This window comes from Teleopsis dalmanni, chromosome 2, assembly GCF_002237135.1.
Source record: "Teleopsis dalmanni isolate 2A chromosome 2, ASM223713v2, whole genome shotgun sequence".
Lineage (NCBI taxonomy): Eukaryota > Metazoa > Arthropoda > Insecta > Diptera > Diopsidae > Teleopsis > Teleopsis dalmanni.
Genome location: NC_051847.1, coordinates 113,556,006 through 113,571,993, shown reverse-complemented (window position 1 = coordinate 113,571,993; position 15,988 = coordinate 113,556,006). Strand labels below are relative to the sequence as shown.

At 28.1% G+C, this 15,988-nt stretch overlaps 3 protein-coding genes across 8 annotated transcripts in view; 1 reads left to right on the top strand and 2 right to left on the bottom strand.

The window, feature by feature from the left end:
* The window catches only part of LOC119678753 (tropomyosin-2), a 47,192-nt gene extending 44,084 nt beyond the window's left edge, over positions 1-3,108 (bottom strand). For 4 of the 6 annotated variants that reach the window (XM_038090787.1, XM_038090788.1, XM_038090784.1 and 1 more), the window contains exon 1: positions 3,000-3,108. The gene's annotated coding sequence lies outside the window, so the exon portion shown is untranslated. The remainder of the gene's footprint in view (positions 1-2,999) is intronic. The other 2 variants (XM_038090791.1, XM_038090790.1) reach the window with 1 other exon arrangement.
* A 10,024-nt stretch (positions 3,109-13,132) lies between these two features.
* On the top strand, positions 13,133-14,224 carry LOC119680048 (18S rRNA aminocarboxypropyltransferase). The gene has a single exon (XM_038092671.1). It carries the CDS (start codon positions 13,331-13,333, stop codon positions 14,102-14,104), a length of 774 nt encoding a protein of 257 aa, XP_037948599.1. The 5' UTR covers positions 13,133-13,330; the 3' UTR covers positions 14,105-14,224.
* A 51-nt stretch (positions 14,225-14,275) lies between these two features.
* Positions 14,276-15,988, bottom strand: LOC119680046 (nuA4 complex subunit EAF3 homolog). The gene is made up of 4 exons (XM_038092670.1): positions 15,894-15,988; positions 15,713-15,830; positions 15,544-15,656; positions 14,276-15,493 (listed from the first exon to the last, which is right to left on the bottom strand). Exons 1-4 carry the CDS (start codon positions 15,919-15,921, stop codon positions 14,571-14,573), a joined length of 1,182 nt encoding a protein of 393 aa, XP_037948598.1. The 5' UTR covers positions 15,922-15,988; the 3' UTR covers positions 14,276-14,570.

Here is a 15,988-nt window from a genome sequence, read left to right as displayed (position 1 = left end):
ACGGGTGAATTCTATTCCTGTTGTTTGCGAAGGTCGTTTTTTGAATCAAAAAAAAAAACAAAAATGGTACATTCTCAGACGTTACTTCTAAAATTTCTTTTAACGGCTGACAGTTCTTTTGGGTTCATTATAAGTCAAGAAACGTTGCTATAGAATTTTATTGACTTAAGAAATATTTTATTTAATTTATTTTATTATATTCGGATGCTCAAATATATTCCAGGCACATATATTTCAAAAGAGAGTCTGTCTTGATTTTGGTCTTTATGGATTTGTTTAACTTTAAATGTATGTCAAATTGTCGCCTATAAATAATGTAAATATAATAATGTCAACGTTCGTGATCGTTTATTGCAAATATTAGATATAAATTTAAAAGTGCGGTCAATGGAGTTTGGATAGACTTTTGAATGACTTATGCAGTGCCAATAAAGAGTGTTCGAGTGGATAGCGCCAAACACAAAAATAAAACTTATAATATTAACGTAAATAAATTATTATAGAGTTATAAAGTGCAAAGTTTTAGAGGTAATGATAAATATTGGACACAATATATATTCTTGATCAACCTTGATGAGATGAATAAATTAAGGCATATTCGCTATAGTATCGGCCTGACTAAAGTTTTGTCATTGAGGTTTCAAGAATTCTGGCAAATAAATTAGTAAATAGGAAAATAATGGTGGAATATAATCTTAAGAGACACTTTCTAACTACAACGATGATATACTGGGATTTACAAATATGAATATAAAAACTGTATTTTATAGTTTAGATGCATTTTATACCTCCGATATGGTTAGAAATTTTAGTAGACTCTGTAGTTCTTCAGTTAGACAGAAAACAAGGGTGCCCCTAATTCACAATATTTTGAGTGTTAAATATTTTAAGACTTGTGTACATTTAATTATTATAAAGCATACAATTTGTAAAAACTTTTTCGAATTCATGTATTGTACTATATAAAATTATTTGATTTATTTAAATTCAAAAATTTAAACATATTCAAATAAAATAAATATATTTTTTATGGTTAAATTTTATATGAGAAAAGCTAAAAAATTATATTGATCAATGATCAATATACACATATTACAGTTTGCACAAGATACATATTTAAACTTATTTTTAGAATATTAGGCGTACAATATTTAATATACTGCAACAAGAGTATATACATTAAAGCTTTAAAATACTTAAAGAATTTAGGAAAACATAAAATCACTTCAACTTATTCCTAAAAATAAATCATGGGTAAACGTATATATCTATAGATATATATAGCTTATAAGTATATAAGTGGGTAGAAAAAGACTATTTTGCGCTTCAGGAAAAAAGCTTTTCTAAATATTCTTCATTGCGAAATATGTATTAAAAGATGAAGGTGTGAAAATATATGAATACGGCAAAAATAGTGTCTAAAGTATGGGAATTATATTAGTGCTCATTATCGCACACAATATATTAAATACTAACTAATCTTAAAATTAAGATTAAGAAAATTGTTTTATATTAATATAAATTATTAAATAAATAAATTAAACTATTAAAATTAAATTTAATATAATGCTTGTTTTGCTAAGATTTTATGTTGCATTAGATTTATATTAAATAACTGCTTCAAAAACTATTCGATGGAAACCATTTCGGTTATACAAAATCTGTTAAGATACTGTTCTGTTTAATCTGTTTAAATGCAGTGATTATTTCCCTTAGGAGCCGTCGTTACGGTTGTTTATTTATTTATATTATATTTTACCTATATGTTGTCATGCTAACAACTGCACAACATTACACTTGATAAAATCTGTGTCATTTTGTAATTGAGTTAAATGCGGTTTGCACTATACTTCTCTTTAAACTATTTTAACCACTTCAAATAATAATTGAATTTAACTAAACTCTTGTATGATTTTATTTGAACAGCATGCAATTGAAAACCTTTCAGTTGCGGTTAATGACTGCTGACATGCAAAGTATGTTATCAATATAAATACTCGACTCGTATGGGATAGCCTTAATTTTTTTTTATAAAAATTTATTTCCAAATATTTGCAGTTAATATTGGTTTTGAATGGACCAACCCAACTGCAAAAGCATTACTTATAAATACAAATACATAATTTTTAGTATCCAAAACAAATCAACTTATAATTAGCCCACACTCTAAATTCAATTAATAATTTTATTAATTTTCCCATTCAAAATATATTTCTTTTAAATACAAAAGTATTAGGATTACGGAATCATACCGTTTTATTTCAAAATATTCATGTAATTTGAAAATAAATATAACATTCACTTATTTTATATATTCTTCTAATTTTCACATAATATATCATTAAAATTTAAATTAAATTTGCATGTCATTTTTTATTAAATTTATATATTGCTTAAACTAAAATAATAATATTTTTATATATAATTAATGGTGCTTGAATAATGGTGCTCATATCAACCATATGTAAAAACAATAAAAGAACAATATAAAGTATATACAAAAATATTTTTAAAGTGTTATTATTATAAAACATTAAAGGACATACTCTTGGTTTTATAATACTGTCCCTTTATCGAAAATATGTTCCTAAAAATAATACACTTAGGGTTGATCACAGTAACTTCAGTTAATAAACAAATTAAAAGGACAATAAAAATCCTTTTTGGAATTTCTTTTTATAATTTTTTTTATATATAGCTTTTATTTATTCCTTATAAGTGTAGAGTAAGCACTTTTCTATATATTGTTGCATATAAAATCACTCAAAAAAATATTATTTTTATTAATGGGCAAAATCGAATAAAATTTAAAATAGCCTAACGTTTTTTTTTTTTAACTGTAAATTGGCAGCACTTTTTGTTGTTCTTTGGTAATTTCGAATTAGTTGAAAATTAAACGTTTTTCAACAAAAAAAATTCGTAAATTTATTTTTTATAACAATATAACTTGAAATTATTATTTTCCTTTATATATTATTTGTTTTAATAATATTACTTACAATATTAAAACTTTTATCGGAGATATCCGCGACTTGAACGGATTGTGATGTTCAACTGAAAATTTTCTTAAAACGCTTAGACAATCTGCTGATTCGATCGTATTCAAGACGATAAATACTACTTTTGCTATTTTGTTTTGTATGGGTTCAAACAGTGTGTGTGTGAGTGCGCGCGCATCTGTATATTGTGCAATACAAATTCTTATTTGTGTTAAAAGTATTTTTATTTTACCACTGGCTCATTGCTGCTATTTTAAAATATGTTTCTGATTAAAATTTTCAAATTAAAAAGCAAAGCAAACATATTTACCTTACTTTTGCTGTATTTTTCTCTTGTATTAGTTTAAATGTGTGGGAGCAAGGGCGGTCGATTTAGTAAGTACGTTCGAACGAACGAATTTTTATTGAGTACAGAACAGCATAATTCAATTTGTGTCTTATTCTCTTCCCGTATTTTTTCCTAATTGTGAAGAAATCAATGCTCTCAATGATGAAGAGTGTTCAAAACTTATTTTAATTTAAGTTTCAAAACTAAGCTTTATATATAAAAGCTGCTAATTTATCCTTTCGTCTCATTTTACCTGTCATTCTTCGGAACTTTTTTCTTTCTTTGTATTTGTTTCACACAAAGTTAAACTTTGGTTTGTATCTGTAAATCTTTCATTATACATTTTTGAATAAAAATAATTTCCCCCTATTTTAATATATTATTCACGCATAGCTTTCTTCTCACAAATTCGTTATAATGTTTTGCAAAATTTATATACAGAATATTTAGAACATGTTGTTGGATATATTTTTAAATTTTAGTTATTGATATCTAAAATAATTACTTCACAGCCCCCCAGATTTTTGCTTATGTATTTTGTGTGTATATATAATTTCTATTATAGAAATATATTATGATTTTTTAATTTTCGATGCAAAATTTTGAAGTTAATTTTGTTATAATTATGTATATTAATCTTTAAGTTTTTACATTCTAACACAACCTAATTTTTTAGTATTTAAATTGAATAAAAGTTTGAATATTTATGTTTTTACATTCTAATTTACTTAACAAAAAGAGCCAGATAAATTTTAATAAAACTTCAAATAAGTTTTGCTAAAATGTTAAATTTTGTCTAATATTAGCAAAATTTTTTATAATCCTCACACAAAGTATTATTGAAAATATTTCATATACCTTATTAAGTTATCAAAGAAGAGTGTAAAATGTCAAAACGTATATTATGTTCATATAACTATTCTCATGTAAAGCTAGAATGGACCAACTGATCCAACCATACCTGTATATATTAACACAACCTAATTTTATAGTATTTAAATTGAATAAAAAATTTGAATATTTATGTTTTTATAAATGAATTTTAAAAATTTATCATGATGATCAAAAGTAGTTCTCCTTTATTAACTTTTGTTATATTAGAAATATTACAATAACTAATATAACCATTTCTATGATACTAGAATCTTTCAGCTATTTCTCGGAATCTATTCCTCTATAAACGAATTAAAGATGCAGGTTATCACGCTTTAATCCATTTGAAAATTCCAAAAATATGATAATATACCAGAGAAATTAAGGATGTGAAATGTTTAAACCTCAGAAATGATTGAACATTCCTTTGAAATAGAACCAACCTCAAGGATAAAGTAGCTGACCTTCAAACAACTGTAATCACATATGGCATCTTTCCAACTCTGCTTTGCAAAGGTATAGACCAGCTGGAATAGCATAGGTAATTATTATCTAAGAGATTAACATCCTCTTAGGTTCCCTATTGTATCCGCGTCAACTAAAAAAGATGCCAAAGTAGGGGTTTATAGACTGGTTCTAAAGTACTAAAGGTTCTAAAGTCAAGTATTATACAACAATACAATTATCTTTTAAGTATGTTAGAAATTTATGCGATAAACAAGACTGTTTGTTTCAAGTTTGTGCATAACAATCAGAAGCATAGAATAGTCATCCTAGCTGATAGCCAGGCATAATAAAGGTTTTTAATTGTCATCAGGTGATATTAAGAATGGTGATAAGCGGTCTTGAAAAGCTTAATATCTTTTTTTTCTTATAATTTTTTCTTATTCATTCACAAAGAAAAAAAGAAGTTGTGAATGTTATAGTTGGACAATCTACCAGGGTTATTACGAGTACAACTAAAATCTTTTATAGGGAATTTCAATCTTAACCGATTAAAGGGCTGCCTGCAACTAAATAAAAATAACGTAAGAATCATTACAGGAATTCTACCAGGTTTAATTATAACTTTATAAAACTCAGAAGCAAAAAATATCTTTACGTTATTCTAACGAACCTGAAAACACATTAAGTTTACCGCCACTAATACTCGTACAGAAAGGTACTTAATTTTAAAGTGTTCGTTTCACATTAGTAAATCTATTAATTTGTAAAAGACTTTTCTAATCCGTCATGCCGTTTGTATATTATTATATGCGATTTATAGAGTAGAGTGCTCTTAATAGATCATTCTTAACTTCTTTAAGAAAAAGTGCACTATCAGACTGAAAATAGAAGTAAACATATTAACTTCCTGCTTTACCAATGCCGTAGTAGTTACTTAATCTGAGATATTTTCTTGTATTATTTTCTTTGTAATGCGAACTAATAGTTTAGAGACGTGTTATTAAAAGAAATACATTTTCATGATTATTAAATATTTTGCCAGCTTTTTAAAATAACGGTTCTAAACTGTTACAAAAACATTATCATAATCTGAAAAAGTTTAGTTATTAAGTTGTGATAAATCTATATGAAGGGTTCTAACTTTACGTATTAAGTTAGTTAAGTTATTACTAACTTTATGAATTAAGAAAAAGAACAATGAAAAGGCATCTAACAGTAGCTGATCATGTTGTAAGGATACCGGATGACAGATTATAGTGTTATATTTTATTAATTACTTACCAGGAAACAGAAAAGATGACGACCATGTAATAGATAGTAATAGGTGAATAAATTTACAACATGTGGCATCTATGCCAGCAACTTGAAAAAAAGTTAAAAATCTATAAGAATGGGAAGCTGTTGAACAATAGGCGTACTTAAGAACGATGATAGAACTATTATAGTTTTGTTATATTATTTATCGTTATTACAGTCTATAAAATTATTATAATTAAAAACGATCAGAGTGAGAAAAGTGCTTTTTCAGTTGCGTTATAAATTCAATTGCCTATTTCTGCTATTGTTTCTTTTCACAAATTTCTTAATAATATAAATCACCAAAATCGCGCTTACGAAATTATAAAAAAATTATGTCAATTATTTTTTGTTTTAGTAACGATTTATAGAAACTGAAGCACTTTCTCAAGGCCATTTAGTTTCCACATAAATTTCTGATGCATAAATTGTGTCATAAAATTAGCGATACTTGTACGTACTCGGTCTATGAAGGAAAATAGACAAAAATGTTGAAACGTTGAACATTATGTGAAAAATTTTATTAATGAAAACTCTTTCCTTATATGGAGAACATGACTTCGACCATATATTGAAGATCTATCGTCGCAAATCTACTGTATATTAACACTGCACAGCAGCATTTGAAGTGCAAATTTAATGAAAATTTGTTGTTATTAAGTATTACTAACGATGCCTGAACACATTTGACTTAATTCCGAAAATAAAATGTTACTAAAATAATTTATTTAATGTCTGTTCTCGTAAAAAATATTTATTCAATAGATAATTGATAATTGCATCTTAAGAATTATATTTAATACTTTTATACTGGGGTGGGGTGGGATATTTTCCAAGAATACTAATTTTCTAAGCTCTTGCAACTGATCGTAACAGACTCATGAGAATCTTTATCCAGACTGCTGAATGCCTAGTTAAAGGATGACGTTTTAGTTAACTAAAAAATTCCAATTATGAAAAATACATATTAAATTGTATCACCGGATTATTTGAGCCATCATTTTGTCTCCTATTAACTTAAAGATCAAAAGATGTAGTGACAACTAAATGTCAGTATAAACAATCTTGGCATGCAGTTACAACAAATCAATTGCAATCGGTTGATATGAAAAATTACGAGCTATGCAAACTCCAATAAACTAAGAAATGAAAATTGGTTACTGGAATATAGAAGCTATATTACAATCAGACGAAAATTTGAGATCAGCTCTCATAATATAAAACGGTAATTCTTAAATGATGAATACCGGTGGTAAAATGGATTTCGCATAATGAAAACAGCTAAGTTATGCAATGATGCAATGATACACTACCTACATACTGCATTAACAGATGAAGAATTCTAACAAACCAAAACTGATTCATATTTATTTCCCAAGAATATTGATGAAAATTGTTTTTTTTTTATTCATTTATGCCGATGAACAGTAACTGAAATTAAAAACTTGTCAAGTCAAAATTTGAAATTGAAGATTTGGAAAAAAGAAAAGAATAGGTCTGTTTCACGAGTTACTCGTAGTAAAACTCGAGTAAAATACATGTAAAGTAAAAACTAAGAGTAAAGTAAAAAAAACTAATTACCCAAATTTTCATGGAACAGCTCTATGTAAAGTCTTTTGAGAACAGCTGTTTTCTAAAAAACAAAACAGAAATAGAAATTGCAAAATAAGGGCGCGAAATAAATTTTGAAAAAAAAGAGTTTTGTAATAATAAGTGTAAATATTTTTAAATACTTTTTATTTTTGTAAAGTAAGTCGAGTAACTCTGTGTACACGACTACGAGTAGTTCGTGGAACAGACCTAGTATTTAGAAATTTAGATTACAAAATCAAGTGAGGGTTATTATCAATTATAAAGTATAAAAAAGATGCAGTAAGCGATAAAAGAGTATTGTTAGATAATATGTACTTAATACTTGGGTGCTTATTGTATGTATCCGTTACCAATCGACCAGACCTTCAATAGGTACCTGAACTTTGCCACATAAAGGCTTCATCGCCAACACAAAACAAGCGGAATGACATAAAGCAATTTCTGCGATATTTTCGCGTGACAACAAATTTTAAATTGATACTTGCAAGTAAAGAAAATAAGGATATTACATATATAGTACGGCTACACAGACGCAAATTAACCTAAAAGTCGAAGCGACATAAAACAACAGTAGTTATGTGTTTATTGAAAATGGTACTACAGTTAACTTGTCTTGCGGCAAGTAAAATAGCGTAGCATTATCATCAACAGATCTGAAATTTATTGAACTATCAAAAGCGCATAAAAACACATTTGGCTCAAACGATTACGTAAGAACTTGGATCCAAATGCAACATCGTTTGTCCTCTATTTAATATAACTCGATCACCTCTACCGTTCTTGTTCTCGTAGCCAAATTGTTATATTCTTTATTTTTGACATTCATGTTAGCATTATTAACTTGAATATATCACATTTACGAATTGAATTGTTTTCTATCTAGCTACCTAGAAGTGTCCACGGATGCAACATAGACGAGATTTACTATTTAATTACCTTTGCAAATAGCGGCTCCTGATATTCTGTGACATTTGACCTCACCATTATTGCGACTCTCATGAGTTTTGCGTATTCCTACTTAGCGGTTTTATTTTAATTTTCATTAATTAATTTTTACTGTTCAAATATTTTTAAAAGAAGTTAGTTTAAATCTGTGCAAAAGTCTTATCAGTTAGTGTATTTGTTTAAGTTGAAAAAAAAAAAAATTGAGAGTACATGACCTGGTTTTATATACCTTTCATTAATAACTCCAAATGTTCACAGACAAATCGTTCTGTTAAAAAACAATCTGCATCACTGAATTACATTGACAAACGTAAAAGAGATATATGAAAATTAAACTAAATTGGTACCGAAAACTAACAAATTCTGAATAATACATAAATTTTGATTCCCTTTATCCTTTTCATGTAAATTGAATCACAGCATTAAAGTTGATCCGACGTATGTTTATCATAATAATAATAATATTTTAACCAAAAAGAATCTCTCCATCAAATTTTTTAATTCTTTGCTTAAAAAACAAAAACTACTGAAATAAGTAAATCGGACCACCAACAGAAATTATTCACACCAATGACTTACATTCCTGGCTATTCTAAAAATTTCCAAAAATCAAATCACTATAACAAAATAAAAAATTTGTTTAATAAAACAAAAACGCCCACAAATAAGATGAACCAATTTAATTTTTTACATAAAATTGTCTATAGAAGCGCTAGTGCCTACAACTAAAAATTAACTTCCATCGAGAATCGATAATTGTATAAAATTGTATGTAAAATAAAATGATCATTACTAAATTATTCGAAGTAAGCACTAAATTAAAATTAAATACTATCTATTTTTCACTATAGAAATAATATGCACATATATATAAACTCTATGCTCCATGTAATAGTGAAGACGTTTAATTTATTTGATTTTGATTTTTAAAATTTGAAATTTGAGAAACTTATATTATCTAATAAGAAAATAACTCTCTAAATTATTTTCCTCACATTAAAAATGTATAAATAATTGATAAAATTATATAAATAAATGCTTTACGCATTTAATAAAAACATTTTGAATATCAATACATTATTTTTAATTCAACCTATTTACCTTAATAATAGGTAAATAAGATTACTACTATATATACATATATATGTATTTTTACAAGCTTTCATATAGTTATCTACGTAAAAAAATACTTTTTATAAATAATTAAAAATAATCACACCCCTTAGGGCCATGTTATGCAGAGTGTCTCGGGCACAACATGAGTACAATTGTTGTTGTTTTCAATGTAAATTTTAAATTTGAGAATGAGAAAAAATACAATATGCCCGTTCAAACTTCGGCATGAGAGCCGGCGTATTTGTGGCCCGGCACTAAGACAAAACAGTGTTGTTTAGTAAAAAATTTCAAAATTTGCGCCTTTTAGGAGCAAATTACTACAATTCTAATACGTTTTAGAGAATAAATGACAATAAGCAACACAGCCTTTTTTAATAAGTTGCTATTAATATAATTATTACACTTTCCGATTTTAAAGAAAGGCTTAAGTACTGTTTAGTACTATTAACAATTATTTAATTTAAATTTAAATAATTTAAATTTAGGCACTACCAAGAAGTACCACGAAGTACCAAGAAGTAGTAAAAATACAAAATTGGCAATACTGATGTGACACTTTGCACAACACACATTTTCGGCATAGCCCGAAAGAGCGAATTTTGTCGTGCCCAAGACACACTGCATAAAATTGCCCTTAATCTGACTTTAGTGGGGTGTAGTCACACCAATTTAAAACATGTGTCAAAATTGTAATAAAAAATAAATTTTCGAGAGAAAATTCTGTCCGTATTCTCAAAAAAAAAGTTATCTGTGTTCTTATATGATATTCTCTGGTATATAAATGTCGTTAGCAATTCAGCTGATTAACCGTATTCTCAAGACTAGTGTGTAATATTTTGTTTTATATACGTTATTTTAATATCAGGCCTTTTCTTTAGTAAGCATATCACAAAAGAACAACATAAAATAAACATTACTTTTGATGGCTATTCTGGAAGAATTGGTAAATTTGTTTGGCTTATATATGCAAAACACGTAATAAAATTTAAAATAAAAATTTTAAAAATGAATAATAATTCTTTGCAATTATGGATGAAAAAAAATTTTTTTTTATCCAAGATTGTGAATAAAATTTGTATTTTCCGGCTTTTTCAATGTTGACAGAAAATAGTAGTAAATTGAAAACTATTAGTATTGTTAATCAAATATTTGTTGACAGTTAACTAGAAATTTTGTACATAACTTCCAAAAATCATTCACAATAGACGAATTATTAGTCTTACCAACTATGTGATTTGAGCTACTTATTATTCGAAAACTTTTATCCAAAAATGATAAATAAGTGCAATAAATAAATGAATAAATATTTACATAAGTCCAATGCAAAAAATCCCAAGGAAATTACAATTTACTTTACTATCAATTTACTCGAACTCGCATACGGCGTAATGCTATGTTCAGACAGCCAAATTTCCTTAGTTTCGGAAAAATGAAACTAAGTTAGTTTCGAAAGTGTTCATACTGCCCAAATTAAGGAAATCATATGTTTTTTGTTTACATATGGAATTTAATGTTGATATGCCGCTTGTAAAAAAAATTATAACTAGAAACTTTCGAAATGTAGGAGGGTTGTTGCAAATGCATTTGGACACTTAAAAGCACGATTTCGACGAATAGGAAAGGGTTTGGACAATAGAATTAATAATGCAAATATAATTGTGAGTGCTTGTTGTGTGCTGCACAATTTTTTAAATGAAAACGACCACATTAATGCACAATGGTTAAAAGAGCTGAAAAATATTGATAAAAACCAACATCCTGATTATTATTATCTTCATTACGTTAATTCCAAATACCTGAATTTTGAGGTCATGTTATTTATTTTCGTTTGCACTTCTTTGGGATTGAGCATAAACCCGAGTTGATTTAATGCATCGCTGATTTCTTTATGCACATGCCCGTTCTTGCGTGCACTACGAAAGCCTTCCATATTGCACTCCAAAACCTCCAAAAGTGCATTTTCTGCTGCTTGGGTCCAACCGTACCTTTCTTCTCCATCGCCAATGCTTAACTGTTTAAATTTTATTCAAAATATTTTCCCGGTTTTATTAAAGTCAACTGTTTTTAAAAATACATGTCACTTTTTCGTTATCTCAATTTTATCTTTTGCTTAAAATTTGTTTTTAACATAGTTGCATTTGAAAATTCCCTTAGTTTCATGCTTCGTTTCAGCGAAATTAAGGCTATTTTCCTTAGTTTCGTTTTGACATTGAAACTAAGTTTTGTATGGAAAAAACAACTTAGTTTCGCTGAAACGAAGATGAAACTAAGATTTTTGCGAAACTAAGGTGTGTCTGAACAGCATATAAGCCAGCAGTGAGAAAATAATGTTGTTTTGCGTACATTTCAATCAGTATAGGCCAGCAACGTGCTGTTTTTGCCATACTTGCGAACCATCGAAAACACTTATTGTTACATATATTTATATAAAAACATAATAGAAGTGCAATTGTGATACTTAAACACAATGGTTATAAGACATATATACGGTATTCACGAAACACTGGTTATCGGATTATGTGGTTATGAAATTAAAAATAGTCTATGTGCAATGCGAACAGATTTTAACGAGAGTTATCTGGTTATTTTTATACAATCAGCTGTTCTTTTTTTCCGTAATTTCAGAGAAATTTCAATTTAAATTTAAAAATCAATTGTATACAAAATACCTAAAAAAAAACAAACACTTTATAATTTAATTTTTAAATTATTTTAATAAATCTGTTTTACGCAAAAAAATATTAAAAATATAATAAAAATGTAACATATATTATAAAATATAAAATATGTATAAAAATATATGTATAAGAATATACAATTTGTTTGCGAACAAAACCAGCTGTAATTGTTAGTGATGCCAAATTTAAATTCACAATTTGTCGATCCATTCGGTGAAATTCATTTTTTTTTGTGTAGCCATTTGCATAATTTTTATATTATTTTTCAACACTAAAATAACCACATAACCACATAATTTGTAAATATAGGTAGGGATCGCGTAAGGTCGTTACATTTATTTAGTACATTTTGTTGTTGCTTATTTATATTTATATTAATGAGTGACCGTTCACATAATAATGAGCTCATTTATGCAGCTGACAGAACTCATTTTATGGTAAATCATCATCATTAGTGGCTATGATAAGCAAAACCGCCTAAATGAGACAGTGTGATTATGCTATAAGATACCCATATATGTTGGCCAAAATATTGGTCAACAATATTGGACATATGTATGTCCAATATATCAATATTATTTTCAGTAAATAAAATACAATTTATATATAAATAAACCGAATGTAATTATTTTTAATAAAAATTAAATGGACATCATAGCCCACCAAAATCAGTAAATTTAAACCAATTTTCTGGTCATTGAATTCATCAATTTTTTAAATAAATATTATAAATGTATACAAACATAGCACAATCTTTAAAAAAAAAGTTATTAAAAACTGCTTATAACACAAAATTCATTAAATATTTGCTACACAAGAAATTACTACCTTTTTAACAAATTTGTTTTAAGTCAAAAACCAAAATTGCGGTATTTATTGCGCTCATTGCCTATAAAATATATCTTAAGAGTGTATTATACAACAAGTTGAGTTCCATATTCGGAACAACAGAACAGTGTCGCATCACATTAAACTCACGTTGATTATTTTCCTCAAAACAGCTGTTTGATTTTAAAAATTGAACTTCACTATTTTGTTGACAAGTTGTGTACAAAATGAGCAGCAAACGAAATAATTGTAGAGGAAAAAGACGTGGTAGCCATTTCAAAAATGTGAAATCTAATCGGAACTGTGAACGTAATTTGGCTGAACGTGAATGTGAATTAGCAGAAGACAGTGACGAAAGTTCAACTAGCAGTTCTGAGGCATCATGTGACATAGAAAGCCATGGAGTATCACCTAATTTTCCTGTTGCCATGTGGGACCTCAATCATTGTGATCCAAAAAAATGTTCAGGCAGAAAACTGTCACGTCTAGGTTTAATTGAAAACTTACGTTTAGGGCAGAAATTTTCTGGATTAGTGTTAACGCCCGTAGGTGTTAATTGTGTAAGTCCTGCTGATCGCGATATCATCGTTACAGCTGGTGTAGCTGTAGTTGACTGCTCTTGGGCAAAACTTGACGAAACACCATTTAGTCGTATGCGTAGCCCCAATCCACGTTTATTGCCATATTTAGTAGCAGCTAATCCCATCAATTATGGAAAGCCATGTAAATTGAGTTGTGTTGAAGCCATTGCGGCTACACTCTACATATGTGGTTTTAAGAGAGAAGCGCAATGGTACATGGGTAAATTTTCATGGGGCCACTCATTTCTTGAATTGAATGACACACTCTTAAATAAATATGCTTCATGCAAGTCAAGTGAGGAAATACTTAAAGTTCAAAATGAATATTTAAACGAAGAAATATCTGCTCGAGAAAAACCCAAAGACTATCGCGACTTTTATCCAACAAGCAGTAGTAGTGATGATGAGTCCCAAAATTAAAACATCAAGAATAACGAATAAATTACATCAGAAACATGTTTGAAAACAGACTTAAGTAATTAATAAAATATGTAAGATGTGTGTTACTAAGAATATATATATATATATTATATAATAATATAATCGGATATGAAGAATTAACATAATAAATAAAACAAAGCACTTTTACCATTAATTAATTGTTGAAAATTTTTATTTTAACATAATATTTTGTTAGTTACGTTCTTATTCTAGCCATGTAAAGAGTGGATTTATAAGTTGTCTAATGTATAAAATGTGCCCTTATCATATTTTCACAATAGTCAGGGTAGCTTTCCCAAAGTGTGGAAAGCATAAAAGCATTGTTAATGAATTTTAAACATTTTAAAATTCAATAAGACATATTTCTACAATTTTACAAGTACCATGATTAGAGATTATTTAATGTTCGTCAAAAATTTCCATCAGATGTTAAAATAATTTAAAATCATTGAGTATTACGATGATATTCCGTTGTCACATTTGTAAAATTCGACATATTAAAATATGTTGCACTGTTTTTAACCAAAAACTTAAGAAAATCATGTATTTGTACTAAAAGTGCTTGCATCGATTTTTCATCTAATGCGGAAAATCCGAGCATCGATCCCAACTTTACAAATAAGCGAAGTAAGTGAAATGAGCCATACAACTTAGATAATGGTGTATCTGGATTCTGTTGCAGAACTTCAGCATATTGTGGTCGCTCAAATTTATACAAAAGCTGCGATCCAAGCATGACATTAAAATATTCAATAACGCCAGTTAGTACATCATTTATTACTACTTCTTTAGAAGCATTTGTCGATTTAGAATTTTTTTTAAAAGTAATATATTGATCAACTATATCTTGAACTGTTATCTTTGCTGGAATAGCAATCAGTTTATGTTGCCGTGTGACTGCATCCCAATCGTCTGCAAGACATTGCTTTAGCTCATCAGGTATTTTAATTTTAACTTCCACTTTAGAAAGAAACGTTTCTTCAGTTTCTACGTGTGCATCAAAACGATTCACAGTGCCACTATTCGTTCCAGAACTACTACTTGGCAATACAGCATTAGCGTTACTGGATTTTTCAATAGCACTGGAAGTTGAGCCCCCACGTTTCTTTTTATGTGATTCTTCTTTTATTGATTCATCTTTTGATTCGTCTTTGTTATCATCTTTTTTGGATGATTCAAATTCCTTTGCACCGTTGTTAGGTGTAGTTTTAGAGCGGTTTAAACGACTGGAGGAAGCATGTGTAGGAGCTGAAGTAGCAGTAATTTCTTTTGAGGGTGTTGAAGCCCGTGATTCACTACCTCCACTGCTGACAGCACCATCCTTCGCTGTTGTTAATACAGTTTCACCCTTCTTTCCTTTTGGTGTTGCTGTAAAAATAAAAGTTAACAAACTTCTTTTTGTTTTATTTTTAACTAACCCTTTTTATTTTTGCTTGCTGTTGAGGAATGCTGCTTAAAGACTTCTTTTTGCCGTTGAACGTTGGCGTCATTGTACTTAAGAACACGGTTTTCTGGTACCCATTCGTCCCAACTGCAGATTATTATAATATGAATATTTTCGAACATTACAATATATAATAAACATACTTTTTATTCCAACCAGCATAATGTATGTAATATTTGATTTGTTTATCCTTATTTACAGAGCATTTTAATGCTTTGGCTTCATATATTAAAGGACCATGGAAACATAGTACTTTTTCGCCTAATTTATTACAAAATTGCAAAATTTAAAAGAAAATTTGAATAAATTTTATCAATATATCACCTTCGGCGAATTTGTATTTAGGTGTCATATCCTTTTCTGAAGTTATCTTGAATACCTTTAATTCGATTTGTATTATATTAAAAACTTTCCTTTTT